Below are 24,007 nucleotides of genomic sequence, written 5' to 3' on the forward strand. Positions count from 1 at the left end.
CCCTTCCTCCCTGCCCCCCTCCAGTTCCTGTCTCATCACGACTCCCTGTCACAGGATCTGTTCGCACATACCTCATGCTAGCCATCAAAACACCTACCCAAGGGCTGTCTTGCACGGCCACTCGTCTAATTATTTGTATTTAATATGGATCCCCATTAGTTCCTGCCAAGGCAGCAGCTACTCTTCCTGGGGTTTATTATGGATCCCCATTAGTTCCTGCCAAGGCAGCAGCTACTCTTCCTGGGGTTTATTATAGATCCCCATTAGTTCCTGTCAAGGCAGCAGCTACTCTTCCTGGGGTTTATTATGGATCCCCATTAGTTCCTGCCAAGGCAGCAGCTACTCTTCCTGGGGTTTATTATGGATCCCCATTAGTTCCTGTCAAGGCAGCAGCTACTCTTCCTGGGGTTTATTATGGATCCCCATTAGTTCCTGCCAAGGCAGCAGCTACTCTTCCTGGGGTTTATTATGGATCCCCATTAGTTCCTGCCAAGGCAGCAGCTACTCTTCCTGGGGTTTATTATGGATCCCCATTAGTTCCTGCCAAGGCAGCAGCTACTCTTCCTGGGGGTTTATTATGGATCCCCATTAGTTCCTGCCAAGGCAGCAGCTACTCTTCCTGGGGTTTATTATGGATCCCCATTAGTTCCTGCCAAGGCAGCAGCTACTCTTCCTGGGGTTTATTATGGATCCCCATTAGTTCCTGCCAAGGCAGCAGCTACTCTTCCTGGGGTTTATTATGGATCCCCATTAGTTCCTGCCAAGGCAGCAGCTACTCTTCCTGGGGGTTTATTATGGATCCCCATTAGTTCCTGCCAAGGCAGCAGCTACTCTTCCTGGGGTTTATTATGGATCCCCATTAGTTCCTGTCAAGGCAGCAGCTACTCTACCTGGGGTTTATTATGGATCAAGTTCCTGCCAAGGCAGCAGCTACTCTTCCTGGGGTTTATTATGGATCCCCATTAGTTCCTGCCAAGGCAGCAGCTACTCTTCCTGGGGTTTATTATGGATCCCCATTAGTTCCTGCCAAGGCAGCAGCTACTCTTCCTGGGGTTTATTATGGATCCCCATTAGTTCCTGCCAAGGCAGCAGCTACTCTTCCTGGGGGTTTATTATGGATCCCCATTAGTTCCTGCCAAGGCACCAGCTACTCTTCCTGGGGTTTATTATGGATCCCCATTAGTTCCTGCCAATGCAGCAGCTACTCTTCCTGGGGTTTATTATGGATCCCCATTAGTTCCTGTCAAGGCAGCAGCTACTCTACCTGGGGTTATTTATGGATCGAGTTCCTGCCAAGGCAGCAGCTACTCTTCCTGCGGTTTATTATGGATCCCCATTAGTTCCTGCCAAGGCAGCAGCTACTCTTCCTGGGGTTTATTATGGATCCCCATTAGTTCCTGCCAAGGCAGCAGCTACTCTTCCTGGGGGTTTATTATGGATCCCCATTAGTTCCTGCCAAGGCAGCAGCTACTCTTCCTGGGGTTTATTATGGATCCCCATTAGTTCCTGCCAATGCAGCAGCTACTCTTCCTGGGGTTTATTATGGATCCCCATTAGTTCCTGTCAAGGCAGCAGCTACTCTACCTGGGGTTATTTATGGATCGAGTTCCTGCCAAGGCAGCAGCTACTCTTCCTGCGGTTTATTATGGATCCCCATTAGTTCCTGCCAAGGCAGCAGCTACTCTTCCTGGGGTTTATTATGGATCCCCATTAGTTCCTGCCAAGGCAGCAGCTACTCTTCCTGGGGTTTATTATGGATCCCCATTAGTTCCTGCCAAGGCAGCAGCTACTCTTCCTGGGGGTTTATTATGGATCCCCATTAGTTCCTGCCAAGGCAGCAGCTACTCTTCTTGGGGTTTATTATGGATCCCCATTAGTTCCTGCCAAGGCAGCAGCTCCTCTTCCTGGGGTTTATTATGGATCCCCATTAGTTCCTGCCAAGGCAGCAGCTACTCTTCCTGGGGTTTATTATGGATCCCCATTTAGTTCCTGCCAATGCAGCAGCTATTCTTCCTGGGGTTTATTATGGATCCCCATTAGTTCCTGCCAAGGCAGCAGCTACTCTTCCTGGGGTTTATTATGGATCCCCATTAGTTCCTGCCAAGGCAGCAGCTACTCTTCCTGGGGTTTATTATGGATCCCCATTAGTTCCTGCCAAGGCAGCAGCTACTCTTCCTGGGGTTTATTATGGATCCCCATTAGTTCCTGCCAAGGCAGCAGCTACTCTTCCTGGGGGTTTATTATGGATCCCCATTAGTTCCTGCCAAGGATCAGCTACTCTTCCTGGGGTTTATTATGGATCCCCATTAGTTCCTGCCAAGGCAGCAGCTACTCTTCCTGGGGTTTATTATGGATCCCCATTAGTTCCTGTCAAGGCAGCAGCTACTCTACCTGGGGTTTATTATGGATTGAGTTCCTGCCAAGGCAGCAGCTACTCTTCCTGGGGTTTATAATGGATCGAGTTCCTGCCAAGGCAGCAGCTACTCTTCCTGGGGTTTATTATGGATCCCCATTAGTTCCTGCCAAGGCAGCAGCTACTCTTCCTGGGGTTTATTATGGATCCCCATTAGTTCCTGCCAAGGCAGCAGCTACTCTTCCTGGGGTTTATTATGGATCCCCATTAGTTCCTGCCAAGGCAGCAGCTACTCTTCCTGGGGTGTATTATGGATCCCCATTAGTTCCTGCCAAGGTAGCAGCTACTCTTCCTGGGGTTTATTATGGATCCCCATTAGTTCCTGCCAAGGCAGCAGCTACTCTTCCTGGGGTTTATTATGGATCCCCATTAGTTCCTGCCAAGGCAGCAGCTCCTCTTCCTGGGATTTATTATGGATCCCCATTAGTTCCTGCCAAGGCAGCAGCTACTCTTCCTGGGGTTTATTATGGATCCCCATTTAGTTCCTGCCAATGCAGCAGCTACTCTTCCTGGGGTTTATTATGGATCCCCATTAGTTCCTGCCAAGACAGCAGCTACTCTTCCTGGGGTTTATTATGGATCCCAATTAGTTCCTGCCAAGGCAGCAGCTACTCTTCCTGGGGTTTATTATGGATCCCCATTAGTTCCTGCCAAGGCAGCAGCTACTCTTCCTGGGGGTTTATTATGGATCCCCATTAGTTCCTGCCAAGGCAGCAGCTACTCTTCCTGGGGTTTATTATGGATCCCCATTAGTTCCTGCCAAGGCAGCAGCTACTCTTCCTGGGGTTTATTATGGATCCCCATTAGTTCCTGCCAAGGCAGCAGCTCCTCTTCCTGGGGTTTATTATGGATCCCCATTAGTTCCCGTCAAGGCAGCAGCTACTCTTCCTGGGGTTTATTATGGATCCCCATTAGTTCCCGCCAAGGCAGCAGCTGCTCTTCCTGGGGTTTATTATGGATCCCCATTTAGTTCCTGCCAATGCAGCAGCTACTCTTCCTGGGGTTTATTATGGATCCCCATTAGTTCCTGCCAAGGCAGCAGCTACTCTTCCTGGGGTCCAGCAGAATTAAGGCAGTTATGCATTTTTAAAAACGATACAATGCATTCACAACAGATTTCATAACATGTTACTATAACAGTATGTTACACACACACACACACACACACACACACACACACACACACACACACACACAGATGGAGAACAACATGTCCTCACCTCTATGAAGGGTTCTTACCGTTCCTTCCTCTGTCCCTCTCCCAGCCGTACCCCCACTTCATGCCTCGGCGAATCACAGGGCGTCGTTACCGCTCCCAGCAGACCGTGCCCCCGCCCCCCTACCACCCAGGCTTCCTGCCTTACTTCCTGTGAGTACTTCTTCTTCTCTTGTTGTTGTAGCGGCACCTGGTATGCAGTACACGTTGGAACAAATCATGGGTTTATATGGTATAATACAGTGTGATGTTATATTAGGCGTGGTGATCATTTTGTTTATTCAAATGTATCTCCTCTCTCCCCCTCTTCTCTCTCTCCCCTGTCTCTCCATCTCCTGTCTCACAGGTCGATGCTTCCAGTGGGCCCTACAGTCGGTCCTACCATCAGTCTAGAGTTAGATGTGGATGATGGAGAGGTAGAGAACTATGAAGTAAGCTAGCTACATCTATATGGTCTAGTGTAGTGGAGGTAAGCTAGCCACAGAGCTAACTATACATCTATATGGTCTAGTGGAGGTAAGCTAGCCACAGAGCTAACTATACATCTATATGGTCTAGTGGAGGTAAGCTAGCCACAGCGCTAACTATACATCTATATGGTCTAGTGTAGTGGAGGTAAGCTAGCCACAGAGCTAACTATACATCTATATGGTCTAGTGTAGTGGAGGTAAGCTAGCCACAGCGCTAACTATACATCTATATGGTCTAGTGTAGTGGAGGTAAGCTAGCCACAGCGCTAACTATACATCTATATGGTCTAGTGTAGTGGAGGTAAGCTAGCCACAGCGCTAACTATACATCTATATGGTCTAGTGTAGTGGAGGTAAGCTAGCCACAGAGCTAACTATACATCTATATGGTCTAGTGGAGGTAAGCTAGCCACAGAGCTAACTAATCATCTATATGGTCTAGTGGAGGTAAGCTAGCCACAGAGCTAACTATACATCTATATGGTCTAGTGGAGGTAAGCTAGCCACAGAGCTAACTATACATCTATATGGTCTAGTGGAGGTAAGCTAGCCACAGAGCTAACTATACATCTATATGTTCTAGTGGAGGTAAGCTAGCCACAGAGCTAACTATACATCTATATGGTCTAGTGGAGGTAAGCTAGCCACAGAGCTAACTATATGGTCTAGTCAACTCTAATGTAGTGAAGGTAGTTTTAATGAACTACAGTCTGGTGTTGGCTGAAGCATCTAGCCTCGTGTTAGTTCCAATAGCTAATGCCCAAGGCTTCGGCTCAGTGGGCTAAATGGATTAAAACCTGTTGATTAGTGTGTACATGTACACAAAGCAGAACATGATAGTGTCTATCAATCCCAATGCTGTTATGTCCTCAAGGCTGAAAGCACCTAGGGTAGATGGGAGGACAATAGGCTCTTCCCTGACCTTTAACCCCCCCCCTGTCTGACCTCCAGGCCCTGTTGAACCTAGCAGAGCGTCTGGGCGAGGCTAAACCCAGAGGACTGACCAAGGCTGACATAGAACAACTTCCCTCCTATCGCTTCAACCCCAACAACCACCAATCAGAACAGACACTGTGAGTAGAGTCCCTTCAACCACCAATCAGAACAGACACTGTGAGTAGAGTCCCTTCAACCCCAACAACCACCAGTCAGAACAGACACTGTGAGTAGAGTCCCTTCAACAACCACCAGTCAGAACAGACACTGTGAGGAGTCCCTTCAACAACCACCAGTCAGAACAGACACTGTGAGGAGTCCCTTCAACAACCACCAATCAGAACAGACACTGTGAGTAGAGTCCCTTCAACAACCACCAATCAGAACAGACACTGTGAGTAGAGTCCCTTCAACAACCACCAATCAGAACAGACACTGTGAGTAGAGTCCCTTCAACAACCACCAATCAGAACAGACACTGTGAGTAGAGTCCCTTCAACAACCACCAATCAGAACAGACACTGTGAGTAGAGTCCCTTCAACCCCAACAACCACCAATCAGAACAGACACTGTGAGTAGAGTCCCTTCAACAACCACCAATCAGAACAGACACTGTGAGTAGAGTCCCTTCAACAACCACCAATCAGAACAGACACTGTGAGTAGAGTCCCTTCAACAACCACCAATCAGAACAGGCACTGTGAGTAGTCCCTTCAACAACCACCAATCAGAACAGACACTGTGAGTAGAGTCCCTTCAACCCCAACAACCACCAATCAGAACAGACACTGTGAGTAGAGTCCCTTCAACCACCAATCAGAACAGATACTGTGAGTAGAGTCCCTTCAACAACCACCAATCAGAACAGACACTGTGAGTAGAGTCCCTTCAACAACCACCAATCAGAACAGACACTGTGAGTAGAGTCCCTTCAACAACCACCAATCAGAACAGACACTGTGAGTAGAGTCCCTTCAACAACCACCAATCAGAACAGACACTGTGAGTAGAGTCCCTTCAACAACCACCAATCAGAACAGACACTGTGAGTAGAGTCCCTTCAACCCCAACAACCACCAATCAGAACAGACACTGTGAGTAGAGTCCCTTCAACCCCAACAACCACCAATCAGAACAGACACTGTGAGTAGAGTCCCTTCAACAACCACCAATCAGAACAGACACTGTGAGTAGAGTCCCTTCAACAACCACCAATCAGAACAGACACTGTGAGTAGAGTCCCTTCAACAACCACCAATCAGAACAGACACTGTGAGTAGAGTCCCTTCAACCCCAACAACCACCAATCAGAACAGATACTGTGAGTAGAGTCCCTTCAACCACCAATCAGAACAGACACTGTGAGTAGAGTCCCTTCAACAACCACCAATCAGAACAGACACTGTGAGTAGAGTCCCTTCAACCACCAATCAGACCAGACACTGTGAGTAGAGTCCCTTCAACAACCAATCAGAACAGACACTATGAGTAGAGTCCCTTCAACCACCAATCAGAACAGACACTGTGAGTAGAGTCCCTTCAACAACCAATCAGAACAGACACTGTGAGTAGAGTCCCTTCAACCACCAATCAGAACAGACACTGTGAGTAGAGTCCCTTCAACCACCAATCAGAACAGACACTGTGAGTAGAGTCCCTTCAACCACCAATCAGAACAGACACTGTGAGTAGAGTCCCTTCAACCACCAATCAGAACAGACACTGTGAGTAGAGTCCCTTCAACCACCAATCAGAACAGACACTGTGAGTAAGGTACTTCAACGTTGTCTCTCTGTTCCAGGTGTGTATGTTGTATTAACGTTGTCTCTCTGTTGTATTAACGTTGTCTCTCTGTTGTATTAACGTTGTCTCTCTGTTCCAGGTGTGTATGTTGTATTAACGTTGTCTCTCTGTTGTTTTAACGTTGTCTCTCTGTTCCAGGTGCGTGGTGTGTATGTGTGACTTTGAGTCTCGTCAGCTGCTAAGAGTCCTGCCCTGTAACCATGAGTTCCACACCAAGTGTGTTGACAAGTGGCTGAAGGTGAGACACAGATGGTGATATATCTATACAAGATGCTTTAACAGACAGATGGTGATATATCTATACAAGATGCTTTAACAGACAGATGGTGATATATCTATACAAGAGGCTTTAACAGACAGATGGTGATATATCTATACAAGAGGCTTTAACAGACAGATAGATGGTGATATATCTATACAAGAGGCTTTAAAAGACAGATGGTGATATATCTATACAAGAGGCTTTAAAAGACAGATGGTGATATATCTATACAAGAGGCTGAAGGTGAGACAGAGATGGTGATATATCTATACAAGATGCTTTAACAGACAGATGGTGATATATCTATACAAGAGGCTTTAACAGACAGATGGTGATATATCTATACAAGAGGCTTTAACAGACAGATAGATGGTGATATATCTATACAAGAGGCTTTAAAAGACAGATGGTGATATATCTATACAAGAGGCTGAAGGTGAGACAGAGATGGTGATATATCTATACAAGATGCTTTAACAGACAGATGGTGATATATCTATACAAGAGGCTTTAAAAGACAGATGGTGATATATCTGTACAAGAGGCTGAAGGTGAGACAGAGATGGTGATATATCTATACAAGAGGCTTTAATTAACAGTTAGACAGCACAACTAGATGAAACAGTGTTTTGATCAGGTATCAGGTCTTCATTCTACAAGCTTTGTCATGCACTGTAAAGTGAACATCGTGCATGACTAGTAGAATTGTCTCTGTCTCTCTCCAGGCTAACAGAACGTGTCCTCTCTGTCTCTCTCCAGGCTAACAGAACGTGTCCTCTCTGTCTCTCTCCAGGCTAACAGAACGTGTCCTCTCTGTCTCTCTCCAGGCTAACAGAACGTGTCCTCTCTGTCTCTCTCCAGGCTAACAGAACGTGTCCTCTCTGTCTCTCTCCAGGCTAACAGAACGTGTCCTCTCTGTCTCTCTCCAGGCTAACAGAACGTGTCCTCTCTGTCTCTCTCCAGGCTAACAGAACGTGTCCCATCTGTCGGGCGGACGCCTCCGAGGTCCATCGGGATTCTGAATGACCTATGACCTCGAGCCCCACAGATCTAGGATCCGCTCAGCCTCCCCACATCCTAACCTGACGCATTAGGGAGTGGAGGGAAACACAACAGGCCTTAGATCAGTGTCTTGGAGCAATGCCCCCCCCCTCCTCCGCCAAGTGAACTCTTTAAGAAATAGACTCTGTCTTCTTCCTATGATTATGGTATTCTAATAATGGCCTTTTGACTGACACACACACACACACACACTCACACACACACGTACGAGGGGCAGTTGGACTTTTCCCCCTTTTTGTACTGTCCTTACCTTCCTGAGTCATGATTGGAGTTGTCATATGAACGCTGTGGAGAAACTCGGACGTGTGTCGTTGTCCTGACTAACCCAGTGGAGGAAATGGAAGCCCAAAGATTCTGACCATTATGACATCATCATTGTTGTTGTTGTTAATATGAATATTCTGGTGGTGATGAATCAGTCAGAACCTGGATTGAGATGTGTCTTCACTAGTGGGTTGTTATTTTGGTTTATTATTAAGGTGCTTTTTCTTCATTTTTATCAATTTTTTTTAAAATGTGTGTGCTGTTGCACTCCTACAAAACACATCTACAATGTGTGTCCAACTGAAACCGAGAGAGAACGGAGGACAACACAATCTTTACATTGTTGTTAGTGTTGGTTTATGATCTGGGTGGAGGAAGGTGTGCAGAAATATAGCGTTGTCAGTAATGGGGGAAGTGTGTTTGTATTTAGAACACCAGTGTGTATTATTTATGCAGTGCAGTACACTGGGCTTTCCGCTCTGATTGGTCGATGCTGTGCACTGAGACAGGAAGTGTTTCATGAGGAAGGGGAGGGGCTTCCAGGGAGGAGAAGGACAACAGAACCAGGGTAATTGAGGAAGGGGAGGGCCTTCTCTCTCATCACACCTCTCCCACTCCATCCCTCTCTCTCTCTCTACTTTTCTGTTCACTCACTCCATGTTTCAGAGAGATGGATCAGCCTCCGTTATCTCTGCTTACTCTCTCTCTCTCACACACACACTGAATGCACACCCCCCACGCAGCACAGGAGTGTGTGCGCGCTGATATGAATCGATGCTAAACGTCCGACATTTGTCTTATTGGTCAGTTGCTTAGGAAGAAATATGATAGTGGTTTCATTTGAGATTTGACCATCTCTTATCTATCTATCGACCAAAGTAATGAACTATCTGGAGAATAAGGGTGTCATTTTGAGATCCAACCAACGTTGTTTCACTGGTCGTTCAGATCACATTGAGAAGGTGAGATTATCTGAAGTTTAGTTTTAAGGCACAATAATAATGATGATGATGATGATGATGGTGATTGTAGTGTGGTAGTATCACAGTTAGGGTTTAACTCCTTGGTAAAAAAAAGGGACATGTGTTTTGCCTGTCGACCCACGAGTGAGAAGATCAGTGCCTGGTTTCACTCATTCGTTCACAATGACTCTTCTGTTCAGTATCCATTCATCCCCTCTTCCTCCTGTAGGATGCTTCTCCTCCCCCTTTCTCTCGGTCCCTTCTTCATCCCCTCTTCCTCCTGTAGGATGCTTCTCACCCCCCTCCCCCTTTCTCTCGGTCCCTTCTTCATCCCCCCTCCCCGTTTTCCACTGTGTCCTCTGTCTACCCAGTGTCTTTAGAAGTAGTCCTTAACTGCTGTCATAAGCCCTACATAAGGCTGTCTTAACATGCACAATGTCACCCTATGTCAAGTTCATGTCCTGGCTTCCTACTGTCCTTCACCCACACGGTGTCACGATTCACGTTCTATGTCAGGCTCACAGCAACCTTAAGTAGGGCCTTACGACAGTCTTATGTAGGCCTTACGACAGTCTTATGTAGGGCCTTACGACAGTCTTAAGTAGGGCCTTACGACAGTCTTAAGTAGGGCCTTACGACAGTCTTAAGTAGAGCCTTACGACAGCTAGTAGAAGGGGAAGGTTGTATTAAACCATGTCAGCCAGGCACCTGCAGTGTCCTAATATCTAAGAGATGCCTTTTTAAACCCCAGATTGACCCTCCTTAAAGCCATGTCACCAGTAGGTATGTTAATGACCTTTTAGATCAGCGTTTAGCTGGGACAAGGTCTTCACCCTACATGATGAAAATAAACCATTCTCTCCAGTGTCCAATGTTGCCCAGCTCTGCGATTTAAGGCTAAAAAAAAAAAAAAAAGTTATTGGCCGTAGCCATGGCAACAGGGTTTGAAAAAGCTTCCGTTCTCCTGTTCTGTTTTTTTTTTTGTTTCCTGGTTTAAAGGTGTTATACTGTCGTCATGGCGTCCATTGTGTGTCGTAGGATTCTAATTATTGTTATTGTTTCTCCTGCTTGGTACACGACTAGCAGTTACCTCATTGTCTCGATGTATATTCAGATACAAATATAGGACATTCTGAATTCAGCTTTTCATATTGTTTATTTTTTCCTCATACCATTTGTCCTTGGGTTGTTTTAAAAAACAAAAGTTATCATTTATTAACATGACGTCGGTAGCTTTCTTCTCCATAATGTATCATATCTGTAACCAAAATCATTTTGAAGGCTTTGATATTGCAAATTTTTAACAAACATTTGTACATTTTTAATGAGAGTTATTAATAGTGAGGCGTTACTAAGTGGTGAAATGAATTGTTATTTTTAATCCCTGTCCCCAGTCTTTTTGGATTTCAAAGGCTGCTTCTATAATAAATGTAGAATTGCCAAATCATGGTCTGTTCTCCTTTTCTCTCACATTCTGTCGTTCTGTTCAACCTCCTGTCCTCCTGAGGGGCGGTGGGTTTAACTTCATTTAACTGTGGAATGGCATCTCTTTAGTAACTGTTCTAGTCCTATATAAAGCACAGAGGGGACTAGTTATTCTGTTCTACTCCTATATAAAGCACAGAGGAGACTAGTTACTGTCTGTTCTAGTCCTATATAAAGCACAGAGGAGACTAGTTACTGTCTGTTCTAGTCCTATATAAAGCACAGAGGAGACTAGTTACTGTCTGTTCTACTCCTATATAAAGTACAGAGGGGACTAGTTACTGTCTGTTCTAGTCCTATATAAAGCATAGAGGGGACTAGTTACTGTCTGTTCTACTCCTATATAAAGCACAGAGGAGACTAGTTACTGTCTGTTCTAGTCCTATATAAAGCATAGAGGGGACTAGTTACTGTCTGTTCTACTCCTATATAAAGCATAGAGGAGACTAGCTCTCGGCCCATCTACGTAAATGGCACAGACAGATCTATATATGGCAATGGTCTATTTGCATATAGGCCTACTGCAGCTCTGATTGGTTACGCCTCCCCGGTCTGTGTAGAGTAGGGCCTGAGTCATTGCACAATATAATCCTACTCCCGATGCGTTCTGCCTACAACTGCCACAGTAAAGGGAAGCCTTGATAGTGTTAACTAACAGGGAAAACACTAGAAAGTTGATTGACAGTAGTTGAGGGTGGGAGGTTCTGTATAAACACAAACTCACTTCCTTGACAACTTCCTTCACAACTGCTCTGCTCAACTGACATGAGTGGTTGATATTAGGTGAGGGCGGGAGGTCCCGTATAAACACAAACTCACTTCCTTGACAACTTCCTTCACAACTGCTCTGCTCAACTGACATGAGTGGTTGATATTAGGTGAGGGCGGGAGGTCCTGTATAAACACAAACTCACTTCCTTGACAACAGCTCTGTGCGGCACGGAGAAGCGCAGTACGTATGAATGCCCTGACTTCTGCAGAGGCCATATGGTAAAAAGTAAAAGCTGCACGGCCTTTAACGGTAAAACCTTCTCTTTAACGGCACAACTTTCTCTGGGAGAACCTGACGCACCGGAGTCCCGTCCTCCTAGGCCGTCGGGCTGGTTGTGGTATATAGGTGGAGGCTGGTGTCGGACCAGTTAGGGTCAAAGTAGTAGAATGGAGTGATGATTGCATTATGAAATAGTGGTATATATATGTTAGTTGGTGGTGTGTAATAGTGGTATATAGATGTTAGTTGGTGGTGTGTAATAGTGGTATATAGATGTTAGTTGGTGGTATGTATTAGTGGTATATAGATGGTGGTATGTATTAGTGGTATATAGATGGTGGTATGTATTAGTGGTATATAGATGGTGGTATGTAATAGTGGTATATAGATGGTGGTATGTATTAGTGGTATATAGATGGTGGTATGTATTAGTGGTATATAGATGGTGGTATGTAATAGTGGTATATAGATGGTGGTATGTAATAGTGGTATATAGATGGTGGTATGTATTAGTGGTATATAGATGGTGGTATGTATTAGTGGTATATAGATGGTGGTATGTATTAGTGGTATATAGATGTTAGTTGGTGGTATGTATTAGTGGTATATAGATGTTAGTTGGTGGTATGTAATAGTGGTATATAGATGTTAGTTGGTGGTATGTATTAGTGGTATATAGATGGTGGTATGTAATAGTGGTATATAGATGGTGGAATGTATTAGTGGTATATAGATGGTGGTATGTATTAGTGGTATATAGATGGTGGTATGTAATAGTGGTATATAGATGGTGGTATGTAATAGTGGTATATAGATGGTGGTATGTATTAGTGGTATATAGATGGTGGTATGTAATAGTGGTATATAGATGGTGGTATGTAATAGTGGTATATAGATGGTGGTATGTAATAGTGGTATATAGATGGTGGTATGTAATAGTGGTATATAGATGGTGGTATGTATTAGTGGTATATAGATGGTGGTATGTAATAGTGGTATATAGATGGTGGTATGTAATAGTGGTATATAGATGGTGGTATGTATTAGTGGTATATAGATGGTGGTATGTAATGGTGGTATATAGATGGTGGTATGTATTAGTGGTATATAGATGGTGGTATGTAATAGTGGTATATAGATGGTGGTATGTAATAGTGGTATATAGATGGTGGTATGTAATAGTGGTATATAGATGGTGGTATGTAATAGTGGTATATAGATGTTAGTTGGTGGTATGTATTAGTGGTATATAGATGGTGGTATGTAATAGTAGTATATAGATGGTGGAATGTATTAATGGTATATAGATGGTGGTATGTATTAGTGGTATATAGATGGTGGTATGTAATAGTGGTATATTGATGGTGGTATGTAATAGTGGTATATTGATGTTAGTTGGTGGTATGTAATAGTGGTATATAGATGGTGGTATGTAATAGTGGTATATAGATGGTGGTATGTAATAGTGGTATATAGATTGTGGTATGTAATAGTGGTATATAGATGGTGGTGTGTAATAGTGGTATATAGATGGTGGTATGTAATAGAGTATATAGATGGTGGTGTGTAATAGTGGTATATAGATGGTGGTATGTATTAGTGGTATATAGTTAGTTGGTGGTATGTAATAGTGGTATATAGTTGGTGGTATGTAGTAGTGGTATATAGATGGTGGTATGTAATAGTGGTATATAGATGGCGGTATGTAATAGTGGTATATAGTTAGTTGGTGGTATGTAATAGTGGTATATAGTTGGTGGTATGTAGTAGTGGTATATAGATGGTGGTATGTAATAGTGGTATATAGATGGTGGTATGTATTAGTGGTATATAGATGGTGGTATGTAATAGTGGTATATAGATGGTGGTATGTAATAGTGGTATATTGATGTTAGTTGGTGGTATGTAATAGTGGTATATAGATGGTGGTATGTAATAGTGGTATATAGATGGTGGTATGTAATAGTGGTATATATATGTTGGTATGTAATAGTGGTATATAGATGGTGGTATGTAATAGTGGTATATAGATGTTAGTTGGTGGTATGTAATAGTGGTATATAAGATGGTGGTATGTAATAGTGGTATATAGTTGGTGGTATGTAATAGTGGTATATAAGATGGTGGTATGTAATAGTGGTATATAGATGGTGGTATGTAATAGTGGTATATAAGATGGTGGTGTGTAATATTGGTATATAGATGGTGGTTTGTATTAGTGGTATATACATGGTGGTATGTAATAGTGGTATGTATTAGTGGTATATAGATGGTGGTATATAGTTAGTTGGTGGTATGTAATAGTGGTATATAGTTGGTGGTATGTAGTAGTGGTATATAGATGTTAGTTGGTGGTGTGTAATAGTGGTATATAGATGGTGGTATGTATTAGTGGTATATAGATGGTGGTATGTAATGGTGGTATATAGATGGTGGTATGTAATAGTGGTATATAGATGGTGGTATGTAATGGTGGTATATAGATGGTGGTATGTAATAGTGGTATATAGTTGGTGGTATGTAATAGTGGTATATAGTTGGTGGTATGTAATAGTGGTATATAGTTGGTGGTATGTAATAGTGGTATATAGATGGTGGTATGTATTAGTGGTATATAGATGGCGGTATATAGTTAGTTGGTGGTATGTAATAGTGGTATATAGTTGGTGGTATGTAATAGTGGTATATAGATGGTGGTATGTAATAGTGGTATATAGATGGTGGTATGTATTAGTGGTATATAGATGGTGGTATGTAATAGTGGTATATAGTTGGTGGTATGTAATAGTGGTATATAGATGGTGGTATGTAATAGTGGTATATAGATGGTGGTATGTAATAGTGGTATATAGTTGGTGGTATGTAATAGTGCTATATAGATGGTGATATGTAATAGTGGTATATAGTTGGTGGTATGTAATAGTGCTATATAGATGGTGATATGTAATAGTGGTATATAGATGGTGATATGTAATAGTGGTATATAGTTGGTGGTATGTAATAGTGGTATATAGTTGGTGGTATGTAATAGTGCTATATAGATGGTGATATGTAATAGTGGTATATAGATGGTGGTATGTAATAGTGGTATATAGATGGCGGTATATAGTTAGTTGGTGGTATGTAATAGTGGTATATAGTTGGTGGTATGTAATAGTGGTATATAGATGGTGGTATGTAATAGTGGTATATAGTTGGTGGTATGTAATAGTGGTATATAGTTGGTGGTATGTAATAGTGGTATATAGATGGTGGTATGTATTAGTGGTATATAGATGGCGGTATATAGTTAGTTGGTGGTATGTAATAGTGGTATATAGTTGGTGGTATGTAATAGTGGTATATAGATGGTGGTATGTAATAGTGGTATATAGATGGTGGTATGTATTAGTGGTATATAGATGGTGGTATGTAATAGTGGTATATAGATGGTGGTATGTAATAGTGGTATATAGATGGTGGTATGTAATAGTGGTATATAGATGGTGGTATGTAATAGTGGTATATAGTTGGTGGTGTGTATTAGTGGTATATAGATGGTGGTATGTAGTGGTGGTATATAGATGGTGGTATGTAATAGTGGTATATAGATGGTGGTATGTAATAGTGGTATATAGATAGTGGTATGTAATAGTGGTATATAGTTGGTGGTATGTAATAGTGGTATATAGTTGGTGGTGTGTATTAGTGGTATATAGATGGTGGTATGTAGTGGTGGTATATAGATGGTGGTATGTAATAGTGGTATATAGATGGTGGTATGTAATAGTGGTATATAGATGGTGGTATGTAATAGTGGTATATAGATAGTGGTATGTAATAGTGGTATATAGATAGTGGTATGTAATAGTGGTATATAGATAGTGGTATGTAATAGTGGTATATAGATGGTGGTATGTAATAGTGGTATATAGATGGTGGTATGTAGTAGTGGTATATAGATGGTGGTATGTAATAGTGGTATATAGATGGTGGTATGTAATAGTGGTATATAGATGGTGGTATGTAGTAGTGGTATATAGATGGTGGTATGTAATAGTGGTATATAGATGGTGGTATGTAATAGTGGTATATAGATGGTGGTATGTAGTAGTGGTATATAGTTGGTGGTATGTAATAGTGGTATATAGATGGTGGTATGTAATAGTGGTATATAGATGGTGGTATGTAATAGTGGTATATAGATGGTGGTATGTAATAGTGGTATATAGATGGTGGTATGTAATAGTGGTATATAGATGGTGGTATGTAATAGTGGTATATAGATGGTGGTATGTAATAGTGGTATATAGATGGTGGTGTGTATTAGTGGTATATAGATGGTGGTATGTAATAGTGGTATATAGATGGTGGTATGTAATAGTGGTATATAGATGGTGGTATGTAATAGTGGTATATAGATGGTGGTATGTAGTAGTGGTATATAGATGGTGGTATGTAATAGTGGTATATAGATGGTGGTGTGTATTAGTGGTATATAGATGGTGGTATGTATTAGTGGTATATAGATGGTGGTATGTAATAGTGGTATATAGATGGTGGTGTGTATTAGTGGTATATAGATGTTAGTTGGTGGTATGTATTAGTGGTATATAGATGGTGGTATGTAATAGTGGTATATAGATGGTGGTATGTATTAGTGGTATATAGATGGTGGTATGTAATAGTGGTATATAGATGGTGGTATGTAATAGTGGTATATAGATGGTGGTATGTAATAGTGGTATATAGATGGTGGTATGTAGTGGTGGTATATAGATGGTGGTATGTAATAGTGGTATATAGATAGTGGTATGTAATAGTGGTATATAGATGGTGGTATGTATTAGTGGTATATAGATGTTAGTTGGTGGTGCATTTTTTAAAATGTATTTTTGTACTTCAAAATGTAAACTGAACTACCAGACATTACCACACAGTAGGTGGCAGCATGTACAAACTAACGAGTGAATCACATGATACCAAAGAAGAAGATTCTTGTTAAACACATCTGGGAACAACCAATAGACAGAGATGAAGTTTGACCATCTTTTTAAAGAAAAATATTGTATATATTTGTTTAAAAATTATATCGTTTTCATCACCCTTTACTGAAGAAACAACAAGAAAACAACCACCGGTTAGCAGCGCTTATAGCTGAGAAGCGTTTGGATAAGACAGAATAACTTGGTTAATGCCTCGGGTTCTCGATAGCAACATCAAAATGAAAACTGTGATTATGTATTGTATGAGAATTAGAGGTTTTAGGTTCGTGTAAAAGTATCAACCCCTTCTAATTTCACTAATTGTGTGGCTAGAGTCAAATACGTTCTATAGAACAAACATCAGGATAAGCAACCGAAATGAATAATTATTGTATGTGTGTTATATTAAACATAGAAGAGGGAGTAAAATGTTGGCAAGCAATAAACATTTCAGAACAACCATGACTGAATTATTATCCTTACTCTTTCAAAAAATACTAGTCGAATAAGACATGGGATGTATGACACATTTTTTCAAAGCGATGTATTTGTAGACTAATAGAAATCAGTAGGGGATTTAGATACGGGCGACATGGGCAGCCACCCAGAGCGGCATACTGCGCCCCCGTGTGCGGGTGGACGCTATACTACAAGAAAGAACCGCCGCATACGCTTGAAACAAATAGCCAAACCGAAAACTGCAGACAAAGATGCTTTCTGCTACTAAGATCAGTGAAATGTAGGCTGAACTGACAACGGAGTGAAGAGCAGACATCTCAACCTGCAAGCAAGTCGCAGCAATGTAGAACGCGAAGGGGGGGGGGGGGGGGGGGGGGGGGGGATTTTTCGGCACAACACCTGTTGTCTTGGCTCGTTCAGTGTGACAGGATGTGGGGCGGCGGAGTAAATACGGCCGTAGGCTCGGACAAATTCTGTTGGTGTCATTTTTTTATCGTGTCGTGTGGCTGGTGTTAGGAGCCGATCCCGGTGAGTATGCAAACAATACTATGATTTTAAACGTTAACATGCTGTGCAAGAATAACGAATAACGATTTCCCTAATAAAACTATGCATACGTTCAGTGCCTACGAAGTAACGTTAGCGCATAATCATAGAGCATAATCATAGCGCATAATCATAGCGAGAGGGGCATAGAGAGAGGCTTGGGCAACCGTAACTGCATCCGTGGAGTGTGTCTGAAGATGGGCGTTGCAAAATAATTGGGTGGATCAACAGCAATGAGTATGGGTGTAACATCAACGCTGCGTTATTGGTGAGACCGACCATAGCCAGGTGCACCGCGGGTCGGTTTATTGTTTACATAGCAGGTTAGGAGAATTAACGTAGCAGGTTGGAATAATTAACGTAGCAGGTTAGGAGAATTAATACATTTACACATTCATGGCCATAAATCAGTATGTGGCTGAAATATCTGATGTCATGTGCTTTTTTGGCTGTTCAAACTGCCAACGTGAACACGATTTAAGATGAACATGGACTTAAGATGCTTTTGGAAAATCCAGGTTGATTATTTTCAATATTTTCACTCGTAGTGGCCATACATCAACATAAACTGACGTCGATCTTGCGATTTTAAAAGTGAATGTCCCTTTGAACCCAGATATACAACACTCCGAGTGTGCTTATAACCCTCACCCCCCCCCTCCTCCTCTTACTGTACCTCCTCCCATCTCCCTATCAGATATACAACACTCAGAGTGTGCTTATAACCCTCACCCCCTCCTCCTCCTCCTCTTACTGTACCTCCTCCCATCTCCCTATCAGAGATACAACACTCAGAGTGTGCTTATAACCCTCACCCCCCTCCTCCTCCTCCTCTTACTGTACCTCCTCCCATCTCCCTATCAGAGATACAACACTCAGAGTGTGCTTATAACCCTCACCCCCCCTCCTCCTCTTACTGTACCTCCTCCCATCTCCCTATCAGATATACAACACTCAGAGTGTGCTTATAACCCTCACCCCCCCTCCTCCTCTTACTGTACCTCCTCCCATCTCCCTATCAGATATACAACACTCAGAGTGTGCTTATAACCCTCACCCCCTCCTCCTCCTCCTCTTACTCTACCTCCTCCCATCTCCCTATCAGATATACAACACTCAGAGTGTGCTTATAACCCTCACCCCCCCCCCCTCCTCCTCTTACTGTACCTCCTCCCATCTCCCTATCAGAGATACAACACTCAGAGTGTGCTTATAACCCTCACCCCCCCCTCCTCCTCCTCCTCTTACTGTACCTCCTCCCATCTCCCTATCAGATATACAACACTCAGAGTGTGCTTATAACCCTCACCCCCCCTCCTCCTCTTACTGTACCTCCTCCCATCTCCCTATCAGAGATACAACACTCAGAGTGTGCTTATAACCCTCACCCCCCCTCCTCCTCTTACTGTACCTCCTCCCATCTCCCTATCAGATATACAACACTCAGAGTGTGCTTATAACCCTCACCCCCCCTCCTCCTCTTACTGTACCTCCTCCCATCTCCCTATCAGAGATACAACACTCAGAGTGTGCTTATAACCCTCACCCCCCCCCCCCCCTCCTCCTCCTCTTACTGTACCTCCTCCCATCTCCCTATCAGAGATACAACTTCTTGGTCAGATTGTTCACAATGTGAAGAGAACGCCCTATGTCATCAGATGAATCCTCTTTATCTACTGGCTGTAGGTTTCTCTTGATGACTCTGGGTGTTGGCTGGAAATCATGTTCGTATCCGTCCTTTCTACGGTCCTTCCTCTGACCCAGACGTTGGTTCACCTGAAAAAGATCACGGGGGAAAATGAATAGTACACGAAACCCCATTTTAAAGACATTTTGGCCGATATCCATCACATGACATTATGAGCAGGTTTCTCCATCAACCGTGCTGACCTCTGTGAAGAGTTCATACACATCACGGGTAGCTACTGAATCCTTCGTAAACACGTTATGCATCTCTTCAAACAATGGGCATCCTCTGTCCGGGTGTCTGATGGCAAGTTTTCCTGTGTTTAAAAAGATAGAGACATCCTTCAGAAAAAAGGGAACTAAGACTGACATTACGTTATTACATTAAGGATTCTAGACTACTCTGATACGTGACTGACAATACATTAAGGATTCTAGACTACTCTGATACGTGACTGACAATACATTAAGGATTCTAGACTACTCTGTTACGTGACTGACATTACATTAAGGATTATAGACTACTGTCACGTGACTGACAATGCATTAAGCATTATAGACTACTGTTACGTGACTGACAATGCATTAAGCATTATAGACTACTGTTACGTGACTGACAATACATTAAGGATTCTAGACTACTCTGTTACGTGACTGACATTACATTAAGGATTATAGACTACTGTTACGTGACTGACATTACATTAAGGATTCTAGACTACTCTGTTACGTGACTGACAATACATTAAGGATTCTAGACTACTCTGTTACGTGACTGACATTACATTATTACATTAAGGATTATAGACTACTGTTACGTGACTGACATTACATTAAGGATTATAGACTACTGTTACGTGACTGACATTACATTAAGGATTCTAGACTACTCTGTTACGTGACTGACAATACATTAAGGATTCTAGACTACTCTGTTACGTGACTGACATTACATTATTACATTAAGGATTATAGACTACTGTTACGTGACTGACATTACATTAAGGATTATAGACTACTGTTACGTGACTGACATTACATTAAGGATTCTAGACTACTCTGTTACGTGACTGACAATACATTAAGGATTCTAGACTACTCTGTTACGTGACTGACATTACATTATTACATTAAGGATTATAGACTACTGTTACGTGACTGACAATACATTAAGGATTCTAGACTACTCTGTTACGTGACTGACATTACATTATTACATTAAGGATTATAGACTACTGTTACGTGACTGACATTACATTAAGGATTATAGACTACTGTTACGTGACTGACATTACATTAAGGATTCTAGACTACTCTGTTACGTGACTGACAATACATTAAGGATTCTAGACTACTCTGTTACGTGACTGACATTACATTATTACATTAAGGATTATAGACTACTGTTACGTGACTGACAATACATTAAGGATTCTAGACTACTCTGTTACGTGACTGACATTACATTATTACATTAAGGATTATAGACTACTGTTACGTGACTGACATTACATTAAGGATTATAGACTACTCTGTTACGTGACTGACATTACATTAAGGATTATAGACTACTGCTACGTGAAAGCAGGTACCTGGAGGCACTGCATACACTTCCATGGAGTCAGACTCCGTGGGGAGCAACTTTTTTGAGACAGCGCCTGAAGATCTACCTCCGTCTGTGTAAAGGTCTTTAGGACGTCCCTTCACTGAAGAGAAATGCAGAAAATAGAGACAAAACGGTGTATTTATCAATAAACATGTAAAAAAATAATAATAATTAAAAGGCCACAAGCTTTCAAACACCGATATGTAAAGAGACACACCTCCCCTACAGGCCTGCACAACAAAGAGCTTGGGTTTCTCACGGAGGGCTGGACACTGGCTGTTGCTAAACATCTTGTAGATATCTTCTAGATCTAGAATCTCTTCGTCATTGACTTCAATGTGTCCAAGTCCACCATGGGCCATGATGAACATTGCGAGGCAACTGACGTCATTGCTCAGGTTGTTTCGAAATGACTTCAGTGCATCAGTTACGTCCTGAAATTGGTCAAATACAGCAGGGAATGAGATTCCAGACCTTGGGGGGGGGGCTCATACTCTTTACTGCTGTCATGAGTTTGGTCTGTGCTAGCAATTAGCAATCGTTTTTAGTTTGCAAAACTGCTAACAAATCAAGTTAGCTCACCTTACTGATGCATGTTTTTACCCACTAGCTGCTGCTACTGTAGTTGTAGGAGACATCAGATGATACAGCATTTTCGGACAAATCCTAAGTGTTCACTTACTATGCATTGATGTCAATGGGAGACTGAGTTTAAATTTGACTTAAGTCAGCTTAGTTAGTGTTCCCTCCTCTCTGAATAGTGTTATTGGATTGCCTGTTCACAGAAAGCATTGACTTGAATAGATGTGACTTAAGTCAGCTTAGTTAGTGTTCCCTCCTCTCTGAATAGTGTTATTGGATTGCCTGTTCACAGAAAGCATTGACTTGAATAGATGTGACTTAAGTCAGCTTAGTTAGTGTTCCCTCCTCTCTGAATAGTGTTATTGGATTGCCTGTTCACAGAAAGCATTGACTTGAATAGATGTGACTTACCTCTTTAGTTTTGCATTTAACACTATAACTAGGTCCAGGAAACTTATTCTGTTTGCAGAGCGCCTTTATTCTCTCAACATCGTACTCAGAGCCCGGTCTTCCCCCACCGCACATGATCACGGCTGCACGTCTGCCACTTAGATCATATCTGTCCATTTCGCAGCCTGGCTCTCAGCCTAAACAATACGGCTCTTGTGTTGAGTGTTTGACTTTAACAGATTGAAAACCAAAGTTATTTCACACTAACAATACCTAGTCAAAAAAATATCTGTCTCAAAAACAGCGCCGCGGTTATTCTACAACTAGAATGAAATGTTCTGCGACTAGAACAAGATCAAACTTCGTAGAGGCATATTAGTGGGCGTGTCATAGTGGCAGTATGCCACACCCCTTTTTTACTGTGATGACATAGCCTTTTCCTGCTGGTATTTTCCCCCAAAAAACATTAATTAACTTTTACAATGCCTGTGTTAAAACATGAAAAGACCAGGCACAAAAAGTCATTACATTGTTGGAATAAAGTCTACTTTTATAGTAGTTTATGTGTGTGTTGTGTAGCTCACTGTTGCTCGGGACATCTATGAGGATTCAAGGAAAAATCCATGGGGGAGTGACAGATACAGAATTGCAGCAAGACCGTTTAAAAGAATGAAAAACATTGTCTATAGTAAAACAATAGACTACATGCTGTGTTCATTCGTCGGAAGGCTTTTCCCTCCCTTGCCCATGTGTTACTAGTTCTACTTCAGCTCTCATTCATTTGCGTCGCTCACACTCAGCCTGGTCTCATAGACTAGACGTAACATAGTACACGTGAATCTGTGACACTGAAATGTATATGATAGCTTACGTTTGGTATGGTAACATAAGACAGATGGTTACCTAAAGTTTAAAAAAACTAAAGTAGGTTGGTAAGTCGGGGTGGATGGGTGGGCGTGTAACCTGAACGTTCACATCACGGACAACTTCAGCATTTGAACTAATTAGCAACTTTTTAGCTACCTTGGAACTACTTGTTAGCTAACCCTTCACCTGACCCGAACCTTAACCCTTTAGCTAACCCTTCCCCTGACCCTAACCCCTTTAGCTAACCCTTCCCCTGACCCTAACCCCTTTAGCTAACCCTTCCCCTAACCTTAACCCTTTAGCTAACCCTTCCCCTGACCCTAACCCCTTTAGCTAACCCTTCCCCTAAACCTAACCCTGACCCTAACCCCTTTAGCTAACCCTTCCCCTGACCCTAACCCCTTTAGCTAACCCTTCCCCTAACCTTAACCCTTTAGCTAACCCTTCCCCTGACCCTAACCCCTTTAGCTAACCCTTCCCCTAAACCTAACCTTAACCCTTTAGCTAACCCTTCCCCTGACCCTAACCCCTTTAGCTAACCCTTCCCCTGACCCTAACCCCTTTAGCTAACCCTTCCCCTGACCCTAACCCCTTTAGCTAACCCTTTAGCTAACCCTTCCCCTGACCCTAACCCCTTTAGCTAACCCTTCCCCTAACCTTAACCCTTTTAGCTAACCCTTCCCCTAACCTTAACCCTTTACCTAACCCTTCCCCTAACCCTAACCGTAACCCTTTAGCTAACCCTTCCCCTAACCTTAACCCCTTTAGCTAACCCTTCCCCTAACCTTAACCCTTTACCTAACCCTTCCCCTAACCCTAACCGTAACCCTTTAGCTAACCCTTCCCCTAACCTTAACCCCTTTAGCTAACCCTTCCCCTAACCTTAACCCCTTTAGCTAACCCTTCCCCTAACCTTAACCCCTTTAGCTAACCCTTCCCCTGACCTTAACCCTTCCCCTGACCTTAACCCTTCTAGCTAACCCTAACCTTAACCCTTTAGGTAACTCTTCCCCTAACCCTTTAACCTAACTCCTAACCTTAA

The 24,007-nt window shown here is 42.6% G+C and overlaps 2 protein-coding genes across 4 annotated transcripts in view; one reads left to right on the top strand and one right to left on the bottom strand.

Annotated features, from left to right (window-relative positions):
* Positions 1-10,833, top strand: part of LOC110517772 (E3 ubiquitin-protein ligase RNF38) — a 59,229-nt gene extending 48,396 nt beyond the window's left edge. For 2 of the 3 annotated variants that reach the window (XM_036953927.1, XM_036953925.1), the window contains exons 9-13: positions 3,679-3,782; positions 3,976-4,060; positions 5,051-5,172; positions 6,978-7,077; positions 8,065-10,833. In XM_036953927.1, the coding sequence (XP_036809822.1) occupies positions 3,679-3,782; positions 3,976-4,060; positions 5,051-5,172; positions 6,978-7,077; positions 8,065-8,127 (474 nt within the window). In that variant the 3' untranslated portion in view covers positions 8,128-10,833. The remainder of the gene's footprint in view (positions 1-3,678; positions 3,783-3,975; positions 4,061-5,050; positions 5,173-6,977; positions 7,078-8,064) is intronic. The other variant, XM_036953926.1, reaches the window with a different exon arrangement.
* Positions 10,834-19,380: 8,547 nt separating this feature from the next.
* LOC110516377 (caspase-14) lies at positions 19,381-22,549 on the bottom strand. The gene is made up of 5 exons (XM_036953930.1): positions 22,120-22,549; positions 21,344-21,560; positions 21,113-21,226; positions 19,725-19,837; positions 19,381-19,610 (listed from the first exon to the last, which is right to left on the bottom strand). The coding sequence occupies exons 1-5, from the start codon at positions 22,273-22,275 to the stop codon at positions 19,431-19,433; spliced, it is 780 nt and encodes a 259-aa protein (XP_036809825.1). The 5' UTR covers positions 22,276-22,549; the 3' UTR covers positions 19,381-19,430.
* Positions 22,550-24,007: the final 1,458 nt, after the last annotated feature.

This window comes from Oncorhynchus mykiss, chromosome 19 (assembly GCF_013265735.2).
Source record: "Oncorhynchus mykiss isolate Arlee chromosome 19, USDA_OmykA_1.1, whole genome shotgun sequence".
NCBI classification, from domain to species: Eukaryota; Metazoa; Chordata; class Actinopteri; order Salmoniformes; family Salmonidae; genus Oncorhynchus; species Oncorhynchus mykiss.

Coding starts and splice junctions, on each gene's coding strand:
- LOC110516377 (XM_036953930.1), bottom strand. CDS start 22,275: ATGGACAGATATGATCTAAGTGGCAGACGTGCAGCCGTGATCATGTGC. Junction 21,561..22,119: donor TTAAATGCAAAACTAAAGAG/GTAAGTCACATC, acceptor GACCAATTTCAG/GACGTAACTGATGCACTGAA. Junction 21,227..21,343: donor TGTGCAGGCCTGTAGGGGAG/GTGTGTCTCTTT, acceptor ATTTCTCTTCAG/TGAAGGGACGTCCTAAAGAC.